The 24,983-nt window shown below is 36.6% G+C and overlaps 1 protein-coding gene across 50 annotated transcripts in view; it reads left to right on the top strand.

The window, feature by feature from the left end:
* CLASP2 (cytoplasmic linker associated protein 2) overlaps nt 1-24,983 on the top strand; it is a 142,270-nt gene that overhangs the window by 53,982 nt on the left and 63,305 nt on the right. For all 50 annotated transcript variants that reach the window (XM_040546832.1, XM_040546827.1, XM_040546821.1 and 47 more), the window contains 5 exons: nt 12,922-13,001; nt 18,547-18,639; nt 19,439-19,584; nt 21,453-21,588; nt 24,894-24,964. In XM_040546832.1, coding sequence (XP_040402766.1) covers nt 12,922-13,001; nt 18,547-18,639; nt 19,439-19,584; nt 21,453-21,588; nt 24,894-24,964 — 526 coding nt within the window. The remainder of the gene's footprint in view (nt 1-12,921; nt 13,002-18,546; nt 18,640-19,438; nt 19,585-21,452; nt 21,589-24,893; nt 24,965-24,983) is intronic.

The following is a 24,983-nucleotide window of genomic DNA, read 5'->3' as shown; positions in this document are numbered from 1 at the left end:
GTAGTTGTCTTCACTGGGAAGATAACGCATAAAGTATTTTTATCTGTTTTTTTATTAATGTAGTGTATTAGCCTAGTAGCATTATCATATATAGCTTCCTGTTTAGCCCTAATAATGTTGTAACACTTTTTGAAACAACCTATATTGCTTCTGGATGAATCATCCCATGGCAAACCAGAAGAAGGGATGTTATTAATGTAAATATAAGAATTATTCTGAGTGCCACTTTAAAAGATATTTTGGAGTAAGAATGTTGTTGATGCCAAGCATGAAGAATATGAAGTAAAACCCCAAGGACATAACATTTTTTTCTTTTTTTCCCCTTAATTAAAAAATATGTACACATACAAAAAGCTTATTTTTCTTCCTTGTTTAAAAAAAAATGTGATACTGCCTTTTGTTCAAGTGTTCAAAGGCTCTGGTCCTCAGTGAAGACTGCTTTTGTGCCAGTCTGAGGTTTCATGCTGGCATAATCTAAAATAACCCTCAGTCTTAGGATGTTTTTAATTTTTTGACGCAAAAGCCTCCAAAAGTCTGATGATGGCTCAAAAAACATTAAGAATAATTTCTTTCAGGTAGAAATCAAGTAACTGGAAAATTTGGATGAACAAGGTAAACAGTTATGGCAAAAAGGCAGCTGTGAGGACAGTAATAACACAGTACACCTTGATAATTAAAGGAACACGCTCTTAACTGTAGAAAGCTATTCTCAACCTTAGGAAATTTAAGTTTAGGTTGTGTATCTATCTGTAGTGAGTTCTGTTAGCATAGTAGTGCTTTTTTTCCCCTGCTGAATCACAGGAACGCAGCTCTTTGAGATGCATTAAAATGCTACTGATTGGCTGCTCTCAGCTCGTATTTTCTAGCAGAAAAAGATTTCCAAGTGTTTAGAGGCTTCAGTATGGGACAGTTTAAATGAAAAAGTTCTGCCTAAAATAAATGTAGTGAAAAATGGATACCTCTGAAACCTTCTTAGTCAAGTTAAGTTAAAATTACATACTGTAGTTAAGAAATGTATTTAAAAAAATGACTTAATTGTGGAACTGTAGATATAAATTGTTAGTGAATGGACTTTAAACAAGGATAAATGCTTTGCTTGCTGTATTGATCATCTTGAGACTGATGAAGACAGCTCTGAGTTTACTTAACACACAAAAAAGGCTTCAGAGTAATCAGTACTCAAATTATTTTAAACTTAGGAATTGTTAATGCTGTGCAGTAGTCTTTCCTCTATTATTTGTTTGGCCTTCATTAAGTGATTTCCAAAGTGCTGTAGTTGTCATGTAAAATAAACTAGATATTTCTTCATAGTTGTTTATCGACCCTTTGTGAGATACAAAACTGCTCAGAGATAATTTTGGCAGTCAAAGCATCGCTGATATTCTGTGGCAGTTGCCGCCTTGGGTTACAGGTTGCTGTGAATTTCAAGGATTTTTCTTCTGAAATCAGCCTTTTTGGTCTTTCTGAGCACTCTTTAAGATCTGTCTTGGGTATCAGAGAGTGAATCAGGAATTTTTACAAAAAGCTTGTTTTTGCTTCCCTGTCCTGCCAGGGAATGTCAGTTACCTTTCTTCCTGACACGGCCTTGCCCATGAAGTGACTGGGTTGCAATCATGCAGTCATGAACTCTGCATTAACCTAACCCAGAATTCAGGGAAACAGGAGGACTTCCAACTTTCCAGGTTCACCTACAGTTGTTGGGGTTTGTTGCTGTTTAGTCCCTTGAATAGGACTTGAGAAGGTTTCCTCTCATGTGATCAGTAGTCTGTTCTCCTTGGCTGTTACATATTCTTGTCCAGCCCACCGGGGTTTACTTTCCTATAACATTTTTTCCTTTGCATCTAGTCAGGTGAATTAAATGCACCTGCTGCATTTATGCATTAAATGCATTAAATGATGCATCTGCTGCATCAGCAGGTGTATTAAAAAATCAGCCTCAGTGACGAAACGGAACTGAATATATTTTCTGTTCATATGCACATACATATACACACATTCACAGCATATATGAATATATATTCATAACTGGTGTTTATTAGTCTCCCTTTTTAATGTGTGTCATCCTAGGACAGGTGGCAGATAGTTCGTGCTACTTCAGTTTGTTTTGCACTAATTTCTGGAAGCTTCAACTAGATTGTAGGATTTATTATGTTGGTATAAGCATGGACTGTATCCAGTAGTCTTCTCCAAAAAAGCTCATAGCCTAGAAGGCAGCTTACTAATGGATAAAATAAGAAGAGTAACATTGGAGCAGTAATTAATAAGTCTGGAGATAAGAGCTTACAGCACTGTCCAGCCTCCTTTTGATACCCCTACTCTGTGTTACAGTCCCAAACATCCTACTAGCAAACATAGTACCAGGCAGTGGCGAGAATAAGGAAGACAAGCCAGCCGCTGTTTATTTTGCTAACATTGAATAGTGATTTTCTTTTTCAAGTAGTGAGAAGGGGGGAGGCAATTTCTTTGTTTTCATGTGGTTGAATCCAGAAGGAAAAAGAAAGGAGGCAGAAGGAAGTGGAACAGAAGTCAGCTGACCCTGCTGCCACTTTGAGTCCTCTCAAAGAGGCAGAGAAAGTGGAAACATAAGATGCAAATTATTTTTATAATACAAGTAGAGAAATTTCAGCAAAGGTACAAGTATCACTTGCCACCACATAAATGAGATGTCCTTAAAAATACAGGAGAACAACCATACATTAAAATCAAATCACTTTGACCTTTTGTTTTGCGCTAATGAACTTCTAGGACTAAAAGATAAAAATAGATAACTAAAAGATAAAAAAGCCTTGTCATATCTTAAAAAAAAAAAAAATTGCATTGTTTGTGATGACGGGCAGTGTTAGTTCTAATTGTTCTTAATAGAATATCAGTTTGAATTCTTTCAGAAAAGACTGCACTGTTGAAAAGAAGTGTAATGAAAATGTAATTTTTGTACAATGTAAATGTAATGAATGTACAATGTAAATGTAATGAAAAAATGCCTTTTTTTCTGAAACCATTGCATCAAAACAACCCCCCCATACAATTGTGTTATTCCAACCCAATCTGTTTTGCAACACAAATTATAGATGATACAAATTATTTGTTTGTGTTCCTGGTTGTTCTCTGTAACAATTTCTGTAATGTAAAATAATTAGTGTGTTTTTTTCACTATTCAGGTGTAAGATAAGGAACAAGTTAAAGTAAAATGTAAATATTAGCTTATTAGGAAGCTATACTAAAACTGAAAAGAAGACTAATTTGCATAAAATTAGCATAACTTAAAAAGCCCAACTGTTGAAATTTGGCAAGTGAGCCAGGGTCTCAAAATGTTAAGTATTTGTGAAAATTGATTGCTGAGTTCAGAAAAGAAATACAGGAGCGCCTTGACAAATTACAGCGTGAGCATGAGCACTGTGCTTTATTTGAAAGATTACTGCGTGAGCTTACACTTCAGTATAACCAACTGTGAGATAAGCCCAAAGGAAGTCAGGTATCTGTGTTCTTGTTGCTCATGAAACTACTTTTTTTTCCCTGCTATCCCCCACCCTCGTTATGGCCTTATCTAATGTATGCTATCCAAGCCTTGAACTAACTATATTAATTTCGTTCTCGTGTAGTCATACTTTCTGCATGCTTCACAAATGCTTGCAAAATGATTTTCATAGCATGCCTGTGGAAATGAGGTAGTATTATTAATCTTTTGTACCTGTGAAATTATGCTGCATAGGAATTGAGGCCAGAGTTATTGAAACTGTGCATTTGGTATTGGGAAAGAGCTTCAAATGTCGTTGACTAAGTCTCTCAGGAATACAATGCCCTTGCATTCCATACACAGTTCCAAAGGACTCTTCACACTGAAGAACAACTCCAAAATTAAGAGTAAGCATGCTAGATCTTCAGAGTTAGTTTGTGCTTCCTACTAGCACACAAGTCCTGGGACGAGGACTGTATGTGTACTTCACACTATGATTGCTTCTGAACTGCTATAGCACACCTCAGGGATTGAAATGTGCTGTTTCAATAGTTATGTTCCATTTTCCTGCCACCTTACTCCTTGTAAGCATAACCTGCTTCTAGTTCCTTGTTATCTCACCTGCTCTTTTTCTTTCCTGAAGTGAGTAATTGCACGGCGAGTTCTGCTTAGCATCGCAGTCCTGAGAGGCAGCATACTCAATTATTGCATAGAAACTTGTGTTCATGCACAATGTCTTTGGCATGTGGGAGGAATGTTTTAATGAAGCAGGCGCACCACAGGTGGAATCTCTGGGGAAGTTCTGCAACCATGTCTGCCAACTTTCTAATGTAGGGGGGAAAAAACAAGTAAGGAATTGGATTTATTTTGAATGCATTTGAAGGTATTTTGCTGTTTTGTTTGTGCAGATATTTTGGCTTGAATGACTGTTTCTGGATGCCTCAGGGACCAAGACTTTTGGCATTGGAGGAGTTGAGGTGGACAACTTGGCATGAAGAATGTCAGTCACGGGGCTGAATTTGACAGAATTCATCTGTCAGTTTCCATAAACTGGGCTTTCTAGTGAAGACTTTTTTACTCTGCAAAGTCACTGTGCTGTCTTCTAAGCCGGTTTCAAAAAGCACAAAGCCACTTTAAGTCAGTTTCTGGCAAAAATTGCTTATTTGACATTAGTATTTGATGATTGAAAAGTATATTCAATTTCTTAAATTTATCACCAAAAAATCTGATTGTGTTGGGCCAGCCAAAGAGGTTTACTGATCCTAATTGTCTGCCCAGTGTCTTTGTCAAAGCCACTTCAGGCCATTACTGGTTTTAGTGTAAGTTCATAAATCACCAACTGCAATGGCTTGAGGGACTGGTACGTGTTCTTTCTGCTGTTCTTCTCCTTCTTCCTTTCTCCAGTCTGTGCAGGTGCTTACTGCCATCAGACAGACGTGAGCAACCCAGTTGGGTAATCTCCCAATATTTTTCCAGCATAAATTGTCACAGCCTGTTTACTGGAGGCCTGTGTTTTATTCATGAGGTTTCTCAGGTAGGCAAGGCATGTTCTCCTAAAAGGTCTGAAAGTATAGCCAAGTTTATAGGAACCAGAGGGATTTTTGAGGATGGAAAGTTATTTATTTTTCTACAAATGGAATTGTTCTTTATCTTGGAAAACAGACAAAAGGCAAGTGGATTTTTGCTGATAAAATTTTAATCCAAACTAAGGTCACTACAGCATTACTGTTTGGTCTTCCCCTAAGTTGTACTAGCAGAGCTGAAGCAGTTAGTAATGTGACCTGTTTGTTAATTTGTATAGCAAAGCCAGTAAGCGGTGCTAACAGTTATACCAGAATGATTATGCTTTGGCTAGTACAGTTTATGCTGTGAGTGAAACTTGGGACATGTTACTATACTAACATAATTATTTTTGTTATTATTTTAAATTAGTCTAGTTATATCCACCCTAAAGGATACTGTTGGTATTATTCTACCAGTGTAACTATCTTTAAGTAAATCTGCTTTGTTTATAAAATGCACCTTGTCTAACGTTGACTAGAGTGGTTGTTTTTATTAGAGCAAATGCTATTTGTTCCTCTCAAATATTTTGTTAAGCTGGCAACCCAAAGGCATCTATGCTAAATGACTCCTAGGCACCCAGCGGAAAAATACTTTATGCTTTATACAGGTGCTTGAGACTGAAGAATAGTTCTTTGCTTGTCTTTTGATTAATTTTTTTTAATTAAAATCCAAAGGTCAGTCTTTCAAACATGGAAATCTGTGAAACATGTGAAACATTGGTGGTCTTACCTCAGTTCTATCAATGTTTCCTATATTCTGTTAATATGTTAGGCTGTGCATATATAGCCTATCAAAATGCTTGAGATGACCTAGTGATTTAAAGCAGGAAGGGAATTTTCAGAGACTTTCAACTTCCAAACATTTGCTTCATGTTTTCCAGAAGCAGAGTTCTGACAAGTGCATAGGAAAAGGTGTTATTCAGGACTGTTGTATTAATCGTACCAGTAACTATATTGTGTCTGGAAAGACAGAAATTTCTTACTGAGCCACTGAAATTCAGTCTATCTGCAGAGCTTTATCAGAATCACTATCTTAAAAGTCACCACTGCCATCTCAGAGGGGGTAATTCAGATCATGAAGCACTGTTAACTTCTCTCCGCAACAAACACCATTTTAAAAGGGAGCTGTTGGTGTTGTCAAACAGTAATAAGGGCTGGCCCAAGGATAAACGAGTAGATTTCTCGAAGACTAGACTGTTAGTGTTCATGAAAACACATAATCCACAAAGTGATTATATGAAGGTGCTTTATTAGGTGCCGGAAGCTAGGGGCATGCCTGCCCAAATCTAACTTCGTCCGATTTGTTCACTCAGTTCTCTTTTATCTCCTAAAATATTACATATGCATTAAGTTTCACAACACATCTATGCATATTCATTTCCTAGCTCCGCCTAGCCCCGCTTCGTATGCTAATTATCTTATCAGTCCTTCTGCGCTTGCGTATTACTCTCTGGTGGTCGTCCGGGTGGTCTTCTTATGCATGCTCTCAGAGCCCTCGGTCTCAGTCCAAACCGCAAGGTTGGTTTGATCCAGTTCCCAGGGTCCAAGAGGCCCCAGTTATCTAGATGTCTTGCAAATTGAGCATTCTTTTAGTCCTCCTTAGTCCTCATCATGAATCGGTGCATTCTCCCATGCTATCCTTGCACATATATTTTGTATCTTCCAAGCACAGCCCCAGAACAGTACATCGCAAATGTAACACATATTAAGCAATATTGTATTATTTCATCTTCTATTACCAACACAGTTAACTTCTCTCCACAACAAACACCATTTTAAAAGGGAGCTGTCGGTGTTGTCAAACAGTAATAAGGGCTGGCCCAAGGATAAACGAGTAGATTTCTCGAAGACTAGACTAGGCCGCAGGTAGTTACAGAAGGTTCAGGAAAACTCACCATGTCAGAGACTAACAAACAGCAGAACATATATTCAGAGAGAGTTAAACATTGCCTTTATCTACCCACCCACTAGGACTGGGAACACAATTTGGTTATCAAACACTGTCTCTATTGCCAGTACTGTGCTAAAGAACTCATCTCACAGAATTAGGTTTTGTGTCATTGAAAGGGATTCCAAAAATTGGTGATAGCAAGAATCGGTTGCTGTAATCTGTAGGAAGCTTCTTTTAATTTCTGTAATTTATTTGTAGCTCATATGCGTGTGTTCGCTTTTTTTTTCCTGTATCAGTGTTTTCCATAAACTTTTTTCCCCTTCCTGTTTAGTGAGATAGGCTGTCCGTTCCAATGTGTTGCCTTTGCAATTGTCCTTGCTTGAATTTATTTTGTTTGAGTATGACTGTACTCTCTTCAGACTATAATTAGGTTTTCAGCAGCTGTGCTGTTTAAGCTGCCTGGAATCATTTCCTTCCCTGTCTCCACTCATTCATTTCTATCCCATGTTACCTATTGTATTGTGCTAGCACAGTGTTTATATGGCCCCACAGTGAAGCAGACTAGGGCACTTGTCTCATTGAAGCCATTCTTCTTGTCCAGTGTATTTCATTCTCTGCTTAGTCTCTTGCTGTTGTGATTTATTTGAATGTACTAGTGATAGAATGAGGCAGCTCAGGAGGAAGAACGAGTGGGAGGTGCCAGTTAACCTACTGTATGAGATGAGTATTTTTTATTTTTAGGCTAATGCTTGTATGCTTTATTAAACATAAAGCATAAGCATGCTGTGATTGTGCAGTTGTTTCAAAACAAAAATAACAGTCCAATACCACTCTGATGTATTTCTTCTTCCATATACTGTTGATCCCTTGTTTTGTCATCCCATCATGTATAGCTTTGTGAGTACTTGCGGGGAGATCATGAAGGTGGCAGATCAAGTTAGTGGTCTCAAGTCATTTTGAAACGATGGAAAGATTCCAAGTGTCAGAAGAATAAATTTATTGTAGGAATTAATTCCTGGGTGAGAAAACTGTTTCTGAAAAAAAAAAAAAAAGTAATTTCTGCATTTGCATTCAGAACCCTTTCTGGTATTGAGCTTTTCAGAATGCTGAACTTGTGACTGGATAAAGATTGTTTAGGGAAAAGAGGAGGGGGAAAAAACCTCCTGGAGCCTCACAAAACAGTAGACACCCTTTAACTTAAGATCTCATCTCTCTTAGTGCTTTGCATGAAGGAAAGGTTCATTTCCTTTGCTTCCATCTGCAGACATCAAACCTAATTCAGAAATAAACAACAAAAAAACACCACAAAACTTGGGGGTGCTTAAGCTGTTGTAATCTACTTCCATATCAAGTGTATTTGCTATGTTAGGTAGATTCTCACCAGCTTCTTGAAGAGGTCTCTGTGTGAGTTTGTCTAACCATGATGCTTGAAGGATAGGAGTAGGTAAAGGTTATGTATGAAAACGAGAATGAAATTTCTGTATAATGTCTTACGTGGATTGTTCTCCTTCTCCTTCAGATGAATTTCTCTTCTGGGTGTCAGCTAAGTGAATCCAAAAGTAATGTAAATTGTACTCGTGTAAGAAAAAGCTGGTGGTTGAGGCTCTGGAATTTGTTTGCTGGGCACTTACAGATACTAAATGCGGTGTGCTTGCAGACCCTTAAAATTGTTTCTAGTTTCCTTACCATCAAGAATGCAGTAGTTAACATGTCTGCACCTGGTCAAAGGAATATGTGTTGTGTGGCTAAAGTTAATAACATGCATTATTCAGACATACTTCTAAGAATTTATAATCAAAGCTTGGTCTGGGAAGGTAAGCATCAACAGTAACAAAACAGCTTATCAAAACATGTCTGCTCTGTCAGATCTGTCAGTTTTAAGTCTGAAGGCAGAACTGTCTGAAATGAGAATTTTGTAAAGCTCTGGTGTTGCTTTTGTGGAGGAAAGTCAAGCTTTACAACTGCATAAGAAGTTCTTTGAAGGCATCTTCACGTGCAGGACTACTAAATCTCATTAGCGGGGTAAAAGACCTCCTCAACTGGGAAACAGCAGGTTGATTTCTGTCATTTTTTGTTAGTCTCCACAGAAACAGTGACTAAACAAATTGGTAAACATAACTACTAAGAGATCGGGGAGAGAGAGGATGGACAGTATTTTTCCTTGTTGTGCGTTATAGACTTCTGACTTTTATACAATATAAGCAGAGGCTGTTATTTCACACTTTATTTTGGTATGCATATGTGATCAGAGCAGAGGAGGAGAAAGTTTAGTGAAGTAGAAGCAAATGTGCTTATAAAAGATGTGCTTTTTTTTTTTTTAAGTGTCACCTGCCTAAAAACATGTAATCGTTTCTATTACCAGGCAAAGAGGCAGTAACACAATTTTCTGGGAGCAATAATTTAAAAGAGTAATGGTCTGTAGAAGTTAACTAGTTGAAGCTATGTCACCAGGCTATGTCAAATGGATTTTAAATAGAAGTCTGTTCCTCCTCTTTCTCTCTCCAGAGTTATGATTTGTTATCCATTAAGTAAAGGATATTCTCTCATTCCTCAGGATGCATTATTGAATGAGGTTAAGGTGCTAGAATACCTGTTAGCTAATTTTTGCAATTTCCTGATCTTCAAATTGATATTTTAAGGCAGGGCAAGGACAATAATACCTAATTATTTAGCAAAGGCAACTTCATCCTCTCTTGAGCTCTGTTTTATAGTGTATAGGAGTGCACTGTGGATATCTCAAATACTTAAATCCAAAGATTTACCATGCTTTTGTGTTCATGTCAATTTCCAGTGTTTGGTTTCTGTAAGTTTATTTTCTTGGCAGAAAATTGATAAGTAACAGAAAATACTCTTTGTGCTTTAATAGTGGTGTTTAGGTATTTATATAATCAAGTAATTATACAGAACTCGTATAAACTGTTAAGTGCAGGTGTTTCTTGCCTCTGGGGTCACAGGATCACTGCAGTCTTGAGCAGTATTTTATCAGGTTGCAAAGAAACATATAGTATGAGCTTCATAGGTGTTTACTGTTTTGCAGCGGACACAGTTATCTTGGACTAAAACAACGTTGGTGATGAGAACAGAAACCTTGTATGAACTGTTGCTTATGCCTTTAAATGTTTTTAAAAAGAAACAAGTCCTTTGACCAGATGAAAACTGTAAAACTTAAGCAACCTTTTGGCTATTCAAACTATTTTTGCATTTACCTTTCCTGAGTACTGCATTTTGGTTGTGATTGTGTTAGTACTATGACAATTTCTTAAATGTCAGCATATTTTGGTAGAGACAAATGGGGTTATGAATTGAACTTCAGATGGCTGTGTTTACCACCTAGTTTAGCATGATGCTCCTGTACCAAATTCTTCCTTTCAAGGTTTCTCTCAACAAAATTTCTGCTCTTACCAGGGCACCCTCCCTGTTAGGAGCTGTACAGGTTTGTGTGGCAGAAAGGAAAAGGGGTTCTACAGCTGTTTTGTTTTGTTTTTTTTAGTCGCATGAAAAAGCAGACTTGTGGTACATCTCATACTCAAAATACTCTGCGTATTTACAAGCTCAAGTACACAGTAGTGGGTACAACCTCTTACCTCAAAGCAAAAATTTGAGTTGCCTTTCTCATACTTGAGGGCACTTTTACACTGCACTTCATTCACAGAAATTGCATGATTTGTGGTTATCAAGAACTTCTGCAAAACAATGTTTCTATTTGATGTCTCAGCCTCAAGAGTCTCCTGTAGTGGTCTGCATCAAGGAGATCTACACTGTGGCTTATCTGCTTGACTTGCTAGTAAAAGATTTGTGCTCACAGATTATTGACTTAAAAATGTAGGTGTACAGCAAAATGTGAAATGGGAGTTCATAGGCAACCTCATGTTTTTCATTCTCTGTCCTCTTTGAAATAGAGGCCAGTGCTCGCTGACGGTCTAGTAGCTGCAATTAGAGCTTGTGTGTGTCACAGTGCTTCTTAGATGTATGCTGAAGATTACTTAGAAAGATGTGTCCAGTGTGTAAACTTGATCTTTCCCTTTTCCATTTCCCAGCCAGTTAGGTCCTCATTCACTTTGTCAAGGGACTCATTCCCTCTACTCTCTGGAGGGAGAAGAAATAAGTGGTTACAATTTCTTCTTTCCTTTTGACTGCCATTGGCAGTTGTGACAGATGCTGTTGGAGATGCACTCATAGAGGAGTTCTGTGTGCAGCATCTCTTCACAACATTCTTGAGCTTAGGCTGTCAAAAGTTGGTGCCTGCAGTGTAATACAGGAACATTTACATGTCCAAATTCTGCTCAGTGTCACTTCACTGTTCTTACATTAAGCAACCACAGAGGAGTAGGATAGGGTTTGTTCTGCATAGGGTTGTTCTGATCTAGTAAGTCTGTCATATGAATCATAGTGGTAGCAGACCCTCTCATTCCAAACTACACAAGTGTACAATCACAGCAGATCTAATTCCCTCCACTACAAATAGGAGATGAGGGACTGTGAAGTATGAAATGTTTTTGAAGAGTGTAGCCACCAAGAGTTTGTGTTGTGCTAGCTTTTTGACCCCTTAGCCTTAACTTGTTTTTACTGATAGTTTTTATTTATCCTATAGTTAGTGAGATACACTTCTTCTCTGGCTGATGCCTCCATTTCAGCTGCACTCTGTATGTTGGGCAGGATGTCGTGCCGTCTAATGTGTTGGTCTCACTGTATCTGAAAGAGTTCAGAAAAGACCCTTGTTCCTGAGTTTTCGTTTCCTGTAGGGTCTGTTCTAATTTTTTTTTTCCTTCAAGAAGGAAATACTGTACTGGACTTACTATATCCATGCAGCAACTTGTCTATTGTCTGCCTGTCTTAATTACTGAAGATGCATGAAGTTTCTGCCAAGCTCTACCTTTTACTTGGAGTTTTAGGTTTTTAGCACAGCCTGCATCTGATGAATTTGCTCTTTGATTCAGGGGAAATGTTAGTCCTTTCCTTTAGACACCGGTTTTCTTGGTAACTGTAATTTTTGCAAGACACTGAAATCCAGGCACTCATTTTAAGTTATTTTCTGTTTTAGAATTTCCTTAGTTTCTACTCAAGATTGTTATGAAATTTAACAGCTATATGCTGCTATGGGACCAATAAATTACATGTTAATATTCTTCCCTGATCCTTTTGCCATGGAATTTGGGGCATTACGTGTGAATAGTTCCATCAGTAACCTTGCACAGATTCAACTGTACTATATGCTTATGTAGCCATCATGGAAGCTCTTGGAGAGGGAACATTTTTTGGTATGATAGTTTTCCAGTAACATGTCGGGAAGGTTCTTGGAGACTTCCTCTATGTGACACGATCCTGAAGCTTCACAGAGGAACATGTATAGAGATGAGCGTGCTGAGATTTTTGTCCCAACACTGCATTCCATTTACCATGTCCTTACTTTCTGTCTTGAAGCTCTTGGAGCTTTGAGATTGAGAAATGCACCTCACACTTCCTAGCTCAACAGGAGACTTACGGGAAGTACAAGGTACTAAGAATCATGTAGGGTTGTATACAAGATTTTAAAAAATAAAGAAACAAAACACAAGCTAGGGCTGATTGCTCATAGAATGCGTGTTAATGTGAAAAACTGATCTTGAGGAACTTCTTTTAATGACAAGTAACTCCTGCTTTCTTAAGTAATTTGAAATTCTGTGTTTCATTTAGAAACGTTTATATTAACAGGATGAAAGTCTCAAAATTCTGTACAAATGGCTAGTAGAGGATTGTTGTACTAAGTACATCTTCAACTAAACACAGAAATAAAAACAATAAAATGAAACCATTATCTTTGTCATTGGAAACTGCTCAAAATTTTTCATTCTTGGGGAAAAAAGTTTTAATTGAGTTGAAATCAATGTTCAGGGTCTTGCGATTTTAGACAGTTTTCAGAGTTTTTGTGAGTTTTATTAAATGTTTGAAAACAGGTATGGTGAAAGACAGTTATTTCATTTTGAAAACTTTGATATGCATTAGATACTGTTTAACGGTATTTTACGTTCATGTAGGTTCCTCTAAAGAAGGAGGAGCTGGAGCTGTTGATGAAGATGATTTTATTAAGGCATTTACAGATGTTCCTACTGTACAGGTAAGATGTTGTATATACTAGCTTTTGTTTTCAGAAATGTGCTATTTACAACACTGTCTTAGCTTACGGTTATATTTATTTTTTTTTTGTTTTGTAGTCTTTTAACTGAGTGTCATTACTTTTCCTTCTTTCTGAAAATTTAGTCTCCACGGAAAGCTTCATTTTTTACCAGTTGTTAGTTACAAAAACCCACCTTTTTAAATTGTCCTACTAATTATAATTACATCGTGTTTCAGGTAGAATCCGTTATTACTTTGCTTAATCTTTTCCAAGGAGCTACTGAAAATAATTGCATGTTTCAGTTTTGATAAGAAAAAGATTTCCATAGGTGTTGGAAAACTTAGGACTGCAATTTCATGGGATAAGCAACTAACAACAATACAGGCAGATAATTTAAAAAAACAAGAATTATATTTTAAAAATCTGTCTGAATTGTAATGATGCATGTCTGGCATACATGCCCCCATCTCTAGCAGCACTTCAAAAAAAAAAAAATCTAGTGACTTATTTGAATGCTAATGAACTTGTTGGATGCGGAGTTCTTAGTTGAAAGATCAGATTTTAACTTCTGTTCCTTAAGTGTGGGAATTGCTTATACTTGGTACTTTCACACAAGGTCGGGTCACCTAACATGTTTGTATCTTCAATTTTGAGTAAGTTTTCTTTGAGGGACTGAGGAGTGGAAGATGACCAAAAACTCAGGCACAGTTTCTGAACACCAGAAGGATTTTGAATTTCTCGATAGGTAGTTTTGTTCTAGTTTTATTTCCCAAGACAATGATATACTATTGGTTGGATCTCCTTTTGTAGGTAGAATTACTCCTCTTTTATGAAGGAACACTTTATGTCCATGGTTCCTGTCATATCGAGCTTTTGTCTTACACTGTAATACCTTTGTATTTCTTCTTTGCTTCTCTGAACTGTTAAGAATTCTTTGGAGGGCAAAACCGTGGAACTTCAGATATTGTTTATCCTCATTATGTTGAACAGAATAATTTTCAACAGCACTGAAAATGTTCTGCCTCTAAATTGTTACTTTAACGTTTGAGGTCCCAAGCAGAGTTCTCTAATTACTTAAATTGGTTAATAACACTAGGTAATAAAAAGTGGTATGACTATATGTCATTGACCAGTAGGTATGATTTTTCTGTCTGACTCTACTGGATGACCCACTTGTCCTTACTGATGTCACCTGAATTGAGGTGGGGAGTCACGGGAGATGTTTCATTGACCCTAAAATAAACTATTGGGTTCACATATGAGAATGTAAGGCCAGGAAAAAAAATTTTTTTTGTATCCTTAAGAATAATGACTTCCTGCTGTCCCAACTTCAGGTTTCTGATTGTGGACAATCTCATGTTTCTTTAAAAAAAAAAATAAAAATAAAAATCCCACATTCTGAGACTGTGTTGATTACTATGGAAGAGAGAATTTTCTGTACTAGAACTTATGAAGAAAGAATGTTCATGACCTGCATTTTGCCAGGTTAATCTAAAAGTGAAGGAAACTTGTCAGACAAAATGGGGAAAGGGAGTTAATTGTTTGTATGTTACTGGGCCTGTTCCTGTGTCTGCCTGTCTTTTCATTACATTTGTGTGGGTTTTAGTAGTGGTTTCAGTGATGGTGAGGGAGGGAACTATATTATGGAAATGGGTCTAATTTTGAATCAAGTTTGTGCTTCTGGACTAATCAAATAAATTCAGATTATTTACTGTATATGTTTGACTTGATCTTAAAAGCCTCCACTGGTGGATCTGCTTCAATAGTAACCTGTTTCAATGATTGCTTATCATTAATCCTCTAGTAATGTCACATCATATACTTCTATCTATGGGAATTTGTAGTTCCCGTATTGAAAATAGTCTGTTTATATAGTTACTGCTCTAATTTGTGTTTGAGCTTTTAAGTTTTCAGTCTTGGATGTTGCTGTTACCGATATATGTGGATGTTGCCCTCTGATGGATAACTGCAGTTTATGAAGATAGCTTATTTTGAGATATAGTATGGTGGCTTTTTGCTAACAAAAGTGTCCTTTGCTTGCTGTACTGTGATGACAGGATTGTACCTGCATATTTAGATTACAAACATAATAATTTTACACCTCTTTTTTCACTTGTGTTTAAATTGAAGAAGAAAATTCAGTGGTCAGGTTATTAGGAATAACTCCCATTATTAGCTAGATTTCTTTTCAAAACAAATTTAATTTTTTGTATTTATGTCTGACTTAGAAACTTACAAACAAAAAATGTATTATCATTGCCTGAACACAAAACTTCATGTTGGCCTTCTAAAAGCATAATTAATCAAGGGCAGAGAAAAAAAGAAATTATTAAATTATTACTTTTTGTTCCTCTGAAACTAATGTAGGTATGGAAAAACTTGGTGCTTTGAGATTTTTGGTGGAAAAGTTTTAATTTCATGTCAATCAAAATTATGCCACTTATTAAATTCCTCATTAAAATGTCAATTTGAATAGCAGAAATTACATATATCCAATTCTGTTTGTGCTGGGTAATTAAAGGAAAAAATAAGTTGTTTGCCTAGGCATGCATGTGGCGCTAACTTAAAGCTATTGTGTAGGTTGCTTCTGTGTTTGGCTATTGCTCTAGCACATTGTAATCCTGTGGCAGTAACTACAGCTCATGGACTCAGGTAATGTATCAGCTGAGAACAGAAATTAGCCTATTTTTGAGAGCCATCAGTAAGGCAACATACAAAAGGTATCTGTAGCTTGACCAGAACCTCAGGCTAAACTTGGCATGTGCACTAAACAGATCGAGTTGGCTGCTGCCAAAATGCACGACTATGTTTCCCTTGAGTTGCATTTCACTTCTTTGTGGTAAGTTGACATGGGCTGCTGCCCCATGAGGGTACAGAGGAATTCACAGAGGAGTTCTTGCCTTTCTTCTTTGTAGGGTTAGCTTTCGTTATGTTAAAGCCCTGAATTGGGAAGAATAGGGCAAGGTGGATGATGATAAAGGGGGAAACCTGAGAAGGTTGAATTATTGCAGGTTCTGATGGCATTATGGTCACCATAAATATAAAATTGCATCTTTACTTGACCAGTGACCACTTTTAAAAGTAAAATAAGGATTTCCTTTTGATGACACGCAATTTCATCAAATTAAATTTTCATTGAGACACATAGAGTATTTATTCCTAACAGTATGGTTGGTACCTGTGCTACTAGTGAATGTGTTTTCTAATAAGTATTATACACTACCAGTATATACACGTGTATATCAAATGGTGATACAGAACTCAAGTTCAGTCTTTATGAGTAGTGGAGTAGGAAGTCTGTTATGCTTGAATCCACTCTCTTCATTAAATTCTTCACCCTTTTAAAAAAAGTTCTGCATCAGATAGCTGTTGACTTTTAGTGATGAAGAAAGATGTAATCATGAGGAATAGCATTTGTTTTTATGGTTGCAGTCATGTCTCCTGTGTAGATAGAATTGCTAAATTGTTTTCACACGTGTGTACCTTGAAGAAAAAAAGGCGTACGCAGCTGTGTGGTAATTAAAATGTTACTTCTGTTCTTAAAGCATATCAGACAGTGTTTTCTGTGTGAAAATGGTGTAGGTGTGCTAACTCATCCATTTATGAAGTGATTCCTACCCTGTTTATCAGACAAACTAAATATGCAGATGGTCTAGAGCATGGATGTCTTCCATGAAATAGAGGCCTCCATAACTGTGTTCTGTTACGAAAGCATTAGATCAAAAGTAGAAATCAGTGGAGAGTCCAAGTCCTGTATCTACTGCAAGAATTTGTTCAGTATACTCAAGAAATTGGAAAGCTAGTTTGTATTTCAAACAGCTCTTGTAGTAATTTCAATATGCATAGGGAAATAAAATATTTTATGGAAAATATGGGTTCAGCTTAACTGTAGAACAGGATAGAGACACATTCCTAAATCTTTCTCCAGTAAGATGAAAGGTGCGGGTATATACACAGAACAACAGTGTGTTCAAGAGACCAGCATCAAGGCTCATCAGCAAATCAGGGTCTTCGTAACCATTGGTCCTTGCCTCCCCCAGCACGCTCTGTGCTCTAGAACATAGAAAAACTACGTTTTGGACTTGAATAGATAATGAGTGACTATCAGGTACTACTGTTTTGGTGCTATGTAAGTTGTTATGTTGGCTTCCAGCTTACGCTTGATAAGGGCATGAGTCTCCTTGAAGCCATGTATTACATCTGCCAGCCCTGTCTGGATGCCTCAGATGGCACCAGCTGCCTGTGTGTGGGCAACTGAATGTAGCCCAGTGTGTGTATGTAAAGAATCATAGAATTGTTTGGGTTGGAAAAGAGCTCTAAGATCATCTAATCCATTTTTTAACCTAGTACTAAAGTCCACCACTACATCATGCTAAGTTCTACATCTAAGCGTTTCTTGAAGGGCTTCAGGGATGGTGACTCAACCACTTCCCTGGGCAGCCTGTTCCAATGCTGCACGACCCTTTCAGTAAAGAAATGTCTCCTAATATCCAACCTAAACCTCTGCTGGCACAACTTGATGATTTAGGATCCCAGGGATTAGTAATCTCTAGTTGAAAATATGTTGCTGAAAAAAATCAGTTTTCTGGTTAGTAATCTGTTCCATATCCTTTTCATATCATTTTTTCTCAAGCTGGGGGGAGAAGGAAAAAAAAATCACATTTTGCATATTCAGTGGAAGCAGAATAGAATGTTCTGTGCCTTATATCTATGAAAATCAAAGGGAAGTCACTTTACTTCTGTGAAAATGTATTAACATTATTTTTTTTCTTGTTTAGAAATTCACTGTTGCACTTGCAGTTATCAATAAATTAATTAATTCACTTATTGCCAAATAGTGACTGATGTATGATTAGGTTGTCAGGCTTCAGTTTTGCTGGAATTAGTATGCAGAGAATAGAGGAGTCTGGAGGCTGCTCTTTATATTTACTTGCTGATTCTGTGAGTTAATAAGTGATAGGCTTGGAATAGCAATATATATAGAAGCTATCGAAGCTTTTAATTTATTTTTTCAGACACATTTTATTTTAGTGTTGACTAACAGCCCAGTTAGTTCCTTGTAGTATCACAACTCTTAATGAGGAAGAGAGTCCCTTGTCCCAAGAGAGTTTCATTGGGTTATCATTAGTTGGTTGAGTAATGAGTACCCATTATAATAGTGGGTATGAAAATGAAATTGTATTGCAATAACATTGCAACAGAGTGTTTTTTAGATTACAATTCAATACGAGTGGAAATTTTAGACAAACAAACATGAACATAATGAAATTCTAGTTATGATTAGGTTGTCACAGAGATGGAAGGTGAAGTCTTGAGGAAAATGTTAATTCTTCAGCTTTTCTGTTAATGAATGAATATTCACTGCTGAGTGAATTTAGATTTGCCTTAAAACACTCTCTACCTTTAGCGTAGTTCTCTGGAGCTAGATAAGAGGGGCAAGATTTTCACAATTATAATTGAATTTTTAGTCTTCTCAAGCTAGCTTCCTTCATCAGGTTAACCAAAATATTAACAATACAAGTTTCCTATGCTTTTAATGTTTCAGATCTATTCTAGTCGAGAACTTGAAGAAACATTGAACAAAATCAGGGAAATCCTCTCAGATGACAAACATGATTGGGATCAACGAACTAATGCGGTAAACTTTTTATCTGTTTTCAATTGTGGGGTGAATGTATTTCATAAAACACAGATGACTGGATATTTTAAAAAGTGTTGTTCTTAGTGATTACATTCCTGATAATCAAAGCCACTTTAATTTTAGATTCCAAAACCTTCAGTTGCCACGTATCAAATCATTTCAGAGTAAGATTATGCGGGGATTTTAAGAGGCTGAAATGTATTTTCTTGACTTTGAAGTGAAAGCTTTTCCAAAAGCTATCATGTATGGGTGGTGGTTCTTTTTTTTTGTTTGTTTTTTTGCGTTTCTGCAAAGTTGCATATTCTGCACGTAAACTGCTAGCATTTGTAATTCTTATGTATGGCTATAAGTTTGATTTAAGGAATTAAAATGTTTCGTTTTGTGTGTGGCATATATATATCTTTAGATCTATTTTATGGTATCTTAGTAAGTGTTTAGAAAGGGGTACATGAACAGAATTACGTGTTTGTATATTTGTAGACTGGGATCTGTGACTTCAGGTCTAGAATTTCAGTAGTAGATTTTACTTCTTAACAGTTTCAAATTATTACCTTATACTTCAAAAGGATCTGCTTGAAGTTCAGTATTGCTGATAGAAGTAATGTTCCTCTTCTATGGAATTACACTTTTACGGAAACAGTTGCACTCTTAATACATTTAGCATGGTTGTCTCAAGACTTAACACATGTCTGTAGTTTCAAAATGTTTATGTACAGTTTTGCAGTAAATTAATACTTTTTTATCTTTAGAAATACATATTAGTAGTGTGCAAAACTAAATGCTTTAAATTTTTTAGCTCAAGAAAGTTCGGTCGTTGCTTGTTGCTGGAGCTGCACAGTATGATGGATTTTTCCAGCACTTACGGTTGTTGGATGGTGCGTTCAAGCTGTCAGCCAAGGATCTTAGATCCCAGGTGGTTAGAGAAGCATGCATTACTGTAGCGTAAGTATAGTTTACCTGTGTTTGTGTACATTGCTAGACTTCAGTGTGAAATTGACTGTTGTAAGCTGCTTTACCAGTGTTGCAGGAAAGATTGTCTTTTTGGACTACTGTACACTATTACTGACAGAGTCAAGTCAAGATCTGAAGCTGTAGAGAAAATATGAAAGAAACATTTCAAAGGAATTTGTTCTTTTAGTTGATAAATACAGTCGATAATCCTCTAAAAGATCCTATGTGAAGAACAAGTTAACATCACTAGACTAAGTACAAACTACTTTAAGTACTACTGTAATATTGGGAACTAATATTAGAAGTACTTAAGTTTGGGTGATTGGCACAGGACTTCACTGTGACTATTTATAATAATAAAGAGAGCTCTCTGGTTTTTACAGCCCTTCCACTTGACTTGAATTGCTGGAGATGCAATGTAAAAAGGAAAAAATCAAGTGAAAGTTTAAACAAAAATTCTATAGTCTGATGAACTGATATCTTTAATTTCCATGGCAATCTTAAAAGCCTTGGCTAACAGAAATAAGACCTCCACGCTTGCTATCTTGCGGGATAAATTCAAGGGGGTTGAAGGGGAAGCCTTTTTTTTTTTTTTTCATCAGAGGAGTTTTTCCCATTCCTGTCTCCTCCCCCTTCTGTAAAGGCATTAATGTAGCCAGTAATATTTAGTGGCTATGTGAGACAGGTATGGCCCAGAATTCGCCCTTGCTCTTCTAGCTTTCAACTGAATGGATCATGGAGGCCTGTTGGAACATAAAGCAGTCCTTGACAGGGAAATTCAGGGTTTGAGAAAGTAATCCAAATGCTTCCTAAGATGAAGTCAGTAGTAGCATAAGTATACTGTGCAAACGTCCTCATCCAGGCCTAAAAATTTGGAATATTTCATGATACCTAAAACATAGATGTATTTGATGTAATTTTCAGCAGACTGTATTTTTTTTGATATACGTAGTCTCTTTGCATGGCAGAAGTGTTTAATTGAAATCATAACTTTGAATAAACGAGGGAGTTAGTTTTTATGGATGGCTAATCACAATAAACTCAGTAGTTTTGCCAGTATTGTAATTGAGAATATTAGCTTTTCAAGTCGTGGTATTGATTTTTCGTTATGAAATAAAGTTATATAGGTAAACCTTCTAATACGTCTGCTAAGCAACTGAAATGTTCTGCAAATCATAAAATCCTAGGATGGTTTGGGTTGGAAGGGACCTTAAAGACCATGTAATTCCAAGCCCCTGCTATGGGCAAGGACACCTCCCACCAGACCAGGTTGCGCAAAGCCCCATCCGGCCTGGCTTTGAACACCTCCAGGGATGGGGCATCCATATCTTCTCCAGGCAACCTGTGCCAGCGCCTCACCACCCTCGCAGTGAGGAATTTCTTCCTTGTATATAATCTAAATCTACCCTCTTTTAGTTTAAAGCCGTTGCTCCTTGCCCTATCACTACACTCCCTGACAAATAGTCCCTCTCCTGCTGTCCTGTAGCCCCCTTTAGGTACTGGAAGGCTGTTATGAGGTCTCCCTGGAGCCTTCTCTTCTCCAGGCTGAACAACCCTAATTGCCTCAGTCTGTCTTCATAGGAGAGGTGCTCCAGCCCCTTGATCAACTTCATGGCCCTCGTCTGGACTTGTTCTAAAGCTTCCATGTCCTTCTGGTGCTGGAGGCCCCAGAGCTGAACACAGTGCTCCAAAGAACTATGAAATCCTGCTTTTCCAATAAAGCAAGGACTTGGAAATAATGAAATAAAGAAATGCTGTTGTTTGTAGAGAGTGGTTTAAAATAACAAAGTTTATTGTACATTTAAAAAAAAATAAAAGTACTGATTTTTATTAACTGGTTTTCTTTCTTTCCTACACAGCCATCTTTCAACTGTTTTGGGAAACAAGTTTGATCATGGCGCTGAAGCTATTGTGCCTACTCTTTTTAATCTGGTTCCCAACAGTGCTAAAGTGATGGCAACGTCAGGGTGTGCAGCCATTAGGTTCATTATTCGGGTAAGTGTTACTAGTTCATTTTTTTTTGCTAGAAATGTTGATGTACCTGTTCTTAGCAGAGATATGACCAGTTTGGAAATACTAGGATTATAAAATAAACATTTTAGACTTTTAAAGAATGATTAAACAATTAAGAAATATTTTTATATGGTTGGACAATATTATTTATCACTGGCACCAATAATCAGCAATGTTATCACGGTAAAGGTAGTAGTAGTATACGTTTTGAAAGCAAGTCTGTTTTCATGATTCTTATAGCATGTTAATTTAATATTTTTTTTAAAAAGGCTACTTTGAAAGTTAGCTGACTTTTTGCTAAAGACAAAGTATCAGTCAACAAGCTAGTAACAAATTCTTGAAAATATTACTTTCACCAAAAAGTATGAATTCTAAAAAAAAAAATAAAGCAATAAAAATAAACATAAAATCAATAAAAAATAATATATAAATAATATATACATGATATATAATTCCAATTTAGAGGAAGAGGAAGGAAAAATTCAGGAGTGTTGAAGAGGAAGGCCAAACTTCGTGGAAGAAAAGCCCAACAGAGATTTTTAATCCTTTGGTTTAAGAACTTTGTAAGCTATTGACTCCTTAAAGTTATGGCATATGGAGAGTACTCTATGCTAGCTCTGTTTCTTATTGTCTGTTCCTTAAGCACCTGCTACCAACCCGTGTCTGAACCAAGATACTTAACTAGACTTCTGGAACTTCTACTGCCTTACTTATATTTCACATAGGAGTAGGAGGTTGCATGTAGTTTCTACATTAAAAGCTAGATTGTTATCTAGTTTCTTAATGTTTGGCACTTAGTTGTGTTCACTAGGATCTCATCCACAGCCGTAGTTTTCGAAATTGTTAGAAATTATTTCTAAATTTCTAATTGTTGAATCTAACTGTTTTAACCACTCACACATTCTGTTGCAATCTGTCTTATGTTTTAGAATCTGTGTTTATCGTGAAGTCTAACCGTGCCTCTAAAAATGTGCTCTGAGACTTTCTGCATTACCTCTACATGAGGGCTTGGGCTAAGAAGTGTTGGTATTCTTCCCCCCACCCCTAGCCAGTCTTTTAATGCACTGTGAGATGACTAATGGCACAGAGTTGAGAGAGGAGGAAGGAATACACACTTACATAGTATAATTAAAGTTGAGAGAATATCGTTTGTAGTCATATTAGACAAACTCAGACATGTAGGAAAATAACCCTGTCTTGTTGCTTACAGGAGCAAAATCAAAGACTAGAAAGCAACATGAAATAAAAAAAATCACCAAATTATATTAGATTTATTTGTTCAGTTGAAGATGAGTGTACACATCAGCTATAGCTGCCCTGATTTTGTTAAAACTTCTGTTATTTTTAGCTGTAATTTAACATAGTAGATAAGAGGCATAGAGTTCATGCAGTGCATTCAAATTCCCAACAAGTAAATGGTATATGCAGTGTATTCTGACTGTCATACAATTCAGGCTTCAGTAGAAAAAGAAAAATGAATCAGTCTGGCAAAACACAGTCCCACTCTCCATGGATTTCTTTCCTTTGGATTAAATGAGAGTTGTTGAAGGAAAGTGTATGATCAGTTGCATATTTAGATCCCAAGCCATTACAGCTTTTGGAGCCTGAGCTGTGCCTAAAAACTCGAACCATAAATGACTTAGAGCCAGTTCCTATCTTGGTGCTTTAATATAGAGTTGCTGTGAGAGCAAGTCCACCATAAAAAGAGGGTGGTTGTATTATATTCAGCATTTTACCAGTTATTTTGAAGAGCTCTGTCTCATCTTTGCCCCTTTATTGGACTTCATGTTTCATCTCCAGATAGTTCTTATGCTGTAGTCTTATTTCTTTTTAGACTTTTTTTTTAAATTACTGATTTACCTTGTGTACATTTAAAAAAAAAAAAAAAAAAAAGGAAAAAAAAATGTCATGATGAGATTGCATGGTGTTGGAAAATGTTTTCCAGTGGGAGGTGAGATTTAGGTTGGGCAATTGAGCTGCCAGGTGGGTTGGGAGGAAGGATGTATCAGTGCAGCTTCAAAGGGGTATTGTAGGAAATGTGCAGTCTTAAAAGCAAGCTTGAGCCTTTGAGTCCTTTGCCAAATATTTTCCAGAAAGTACACTGTTGATATGGATTTGGAACATACAAGTTTCTTCATACATTAAACCATTTTATTGTTTCCCTGCAACATTGCTTATTGTTCCCTGTCTAGCAGTCACATGCCATTTAAATTTGAAGGCTATGCAAAAAAAAACAAAACAAACAAAAAAAAAAAAACAACTGTTTACAAATGTATCAGTAGGAACAAATGCAACTGCTAGGCTTTACTGGGTTTTTGGACTCACTCCCTCCTAATTCTGAAGTTGGCACTACTGGGAGAACTGGTAATTCTGTCTGCTTTCTTGGTTTGTTTGTTTATATCCTGTAACGAGGAGAGAGACTGATATATGCGGTGCATGGAATTGTTCTGAACTATAGTTTTTAAGCATTTTTTACAACTACAATTTCACACTATAATGGAGGCTGTTATACAAGTACCTGATGTATTTAATCAAGGAAAGAATAAAGAAATTAACAGAAAACGGATTTGTTGAATCATGTTACTCTTACTTGGGTTTAAAAAGGTAATACTTTACATCTAAAATTAGTTAAGGTTAGCTGAAGGAAGCCTGCTTTAATTCTGGGTGGAAGTATTGAATTGAATTTAATGTAGTTTATTTTACCCACTTTAAATGTTCAAGGGTTTTCCCAAGAGGATGTTAGATGTTTCTGTATGGATTATATATGTAAGTTTGCTTGGATTACATGTCATGTGTTATTTTATTGACATATTTTGCATTAAAAGGAATTCAGTGTTTTTAGCACTAACCATATTGATCCTTAAAAGAATGCCCATAGCTTCAGGTTGATAATTGGCTTTTTGCTCCACAACTCGGATTTTAAGACTATGTCTATCATTCGTTTATTTGTTTTTCCTGAGGGAAAGCTAAAATAAGGACAGTTTAGAACTCCTCTGAGGAGATGGTTACATTTGAGCCTTCAGATATGATTTCTGACAGCTAAATATTGCATATTGTGTTGTGGTTATTGATGGTATAGGAAGTGCTTTTTCCTTGATCTTGGGGGGGGGGGGGGTGTTGATTCATATAGTAGCACCAGTCTTGTATTTAATAGTGTTCTACATGTAGCTTCAGTATTTTAAAGCGAACAATTGCTATTTTTATTACGTTTCTAATTCTGTTCAATTACTACAACACAAATTCAGGAATGCTTTTGTCATTAACTGCTTTGTCATGCTTTTTTTCAGCATACCCATGTGCCCCGACTCATACCTTTAATAACAAGCAACTGTACCTCAAAATCAGTTGCAGTTAGAAGGTCAGTATATTACAATATT

This window comes from Cygnus olor, chromosome 2, assembly GCF_009769625.2.
Source record: "Cygnus olor isolate bCygOlo1 chromosome 2, bCygOlo1.pri.v2, whole genome shotgun sequence".
Taxonomy (NCBI): domain Eukaryota; kingdom Metazoa; phylum Chordata; class Aves; order Anseriformes; family Anatidae; genus Cygnus; species Cygnus olor.
Note: the sequence above shows the minus strand (reverse complement) of the source record. Positions and strands in the feature narration are given on the sequence as shown.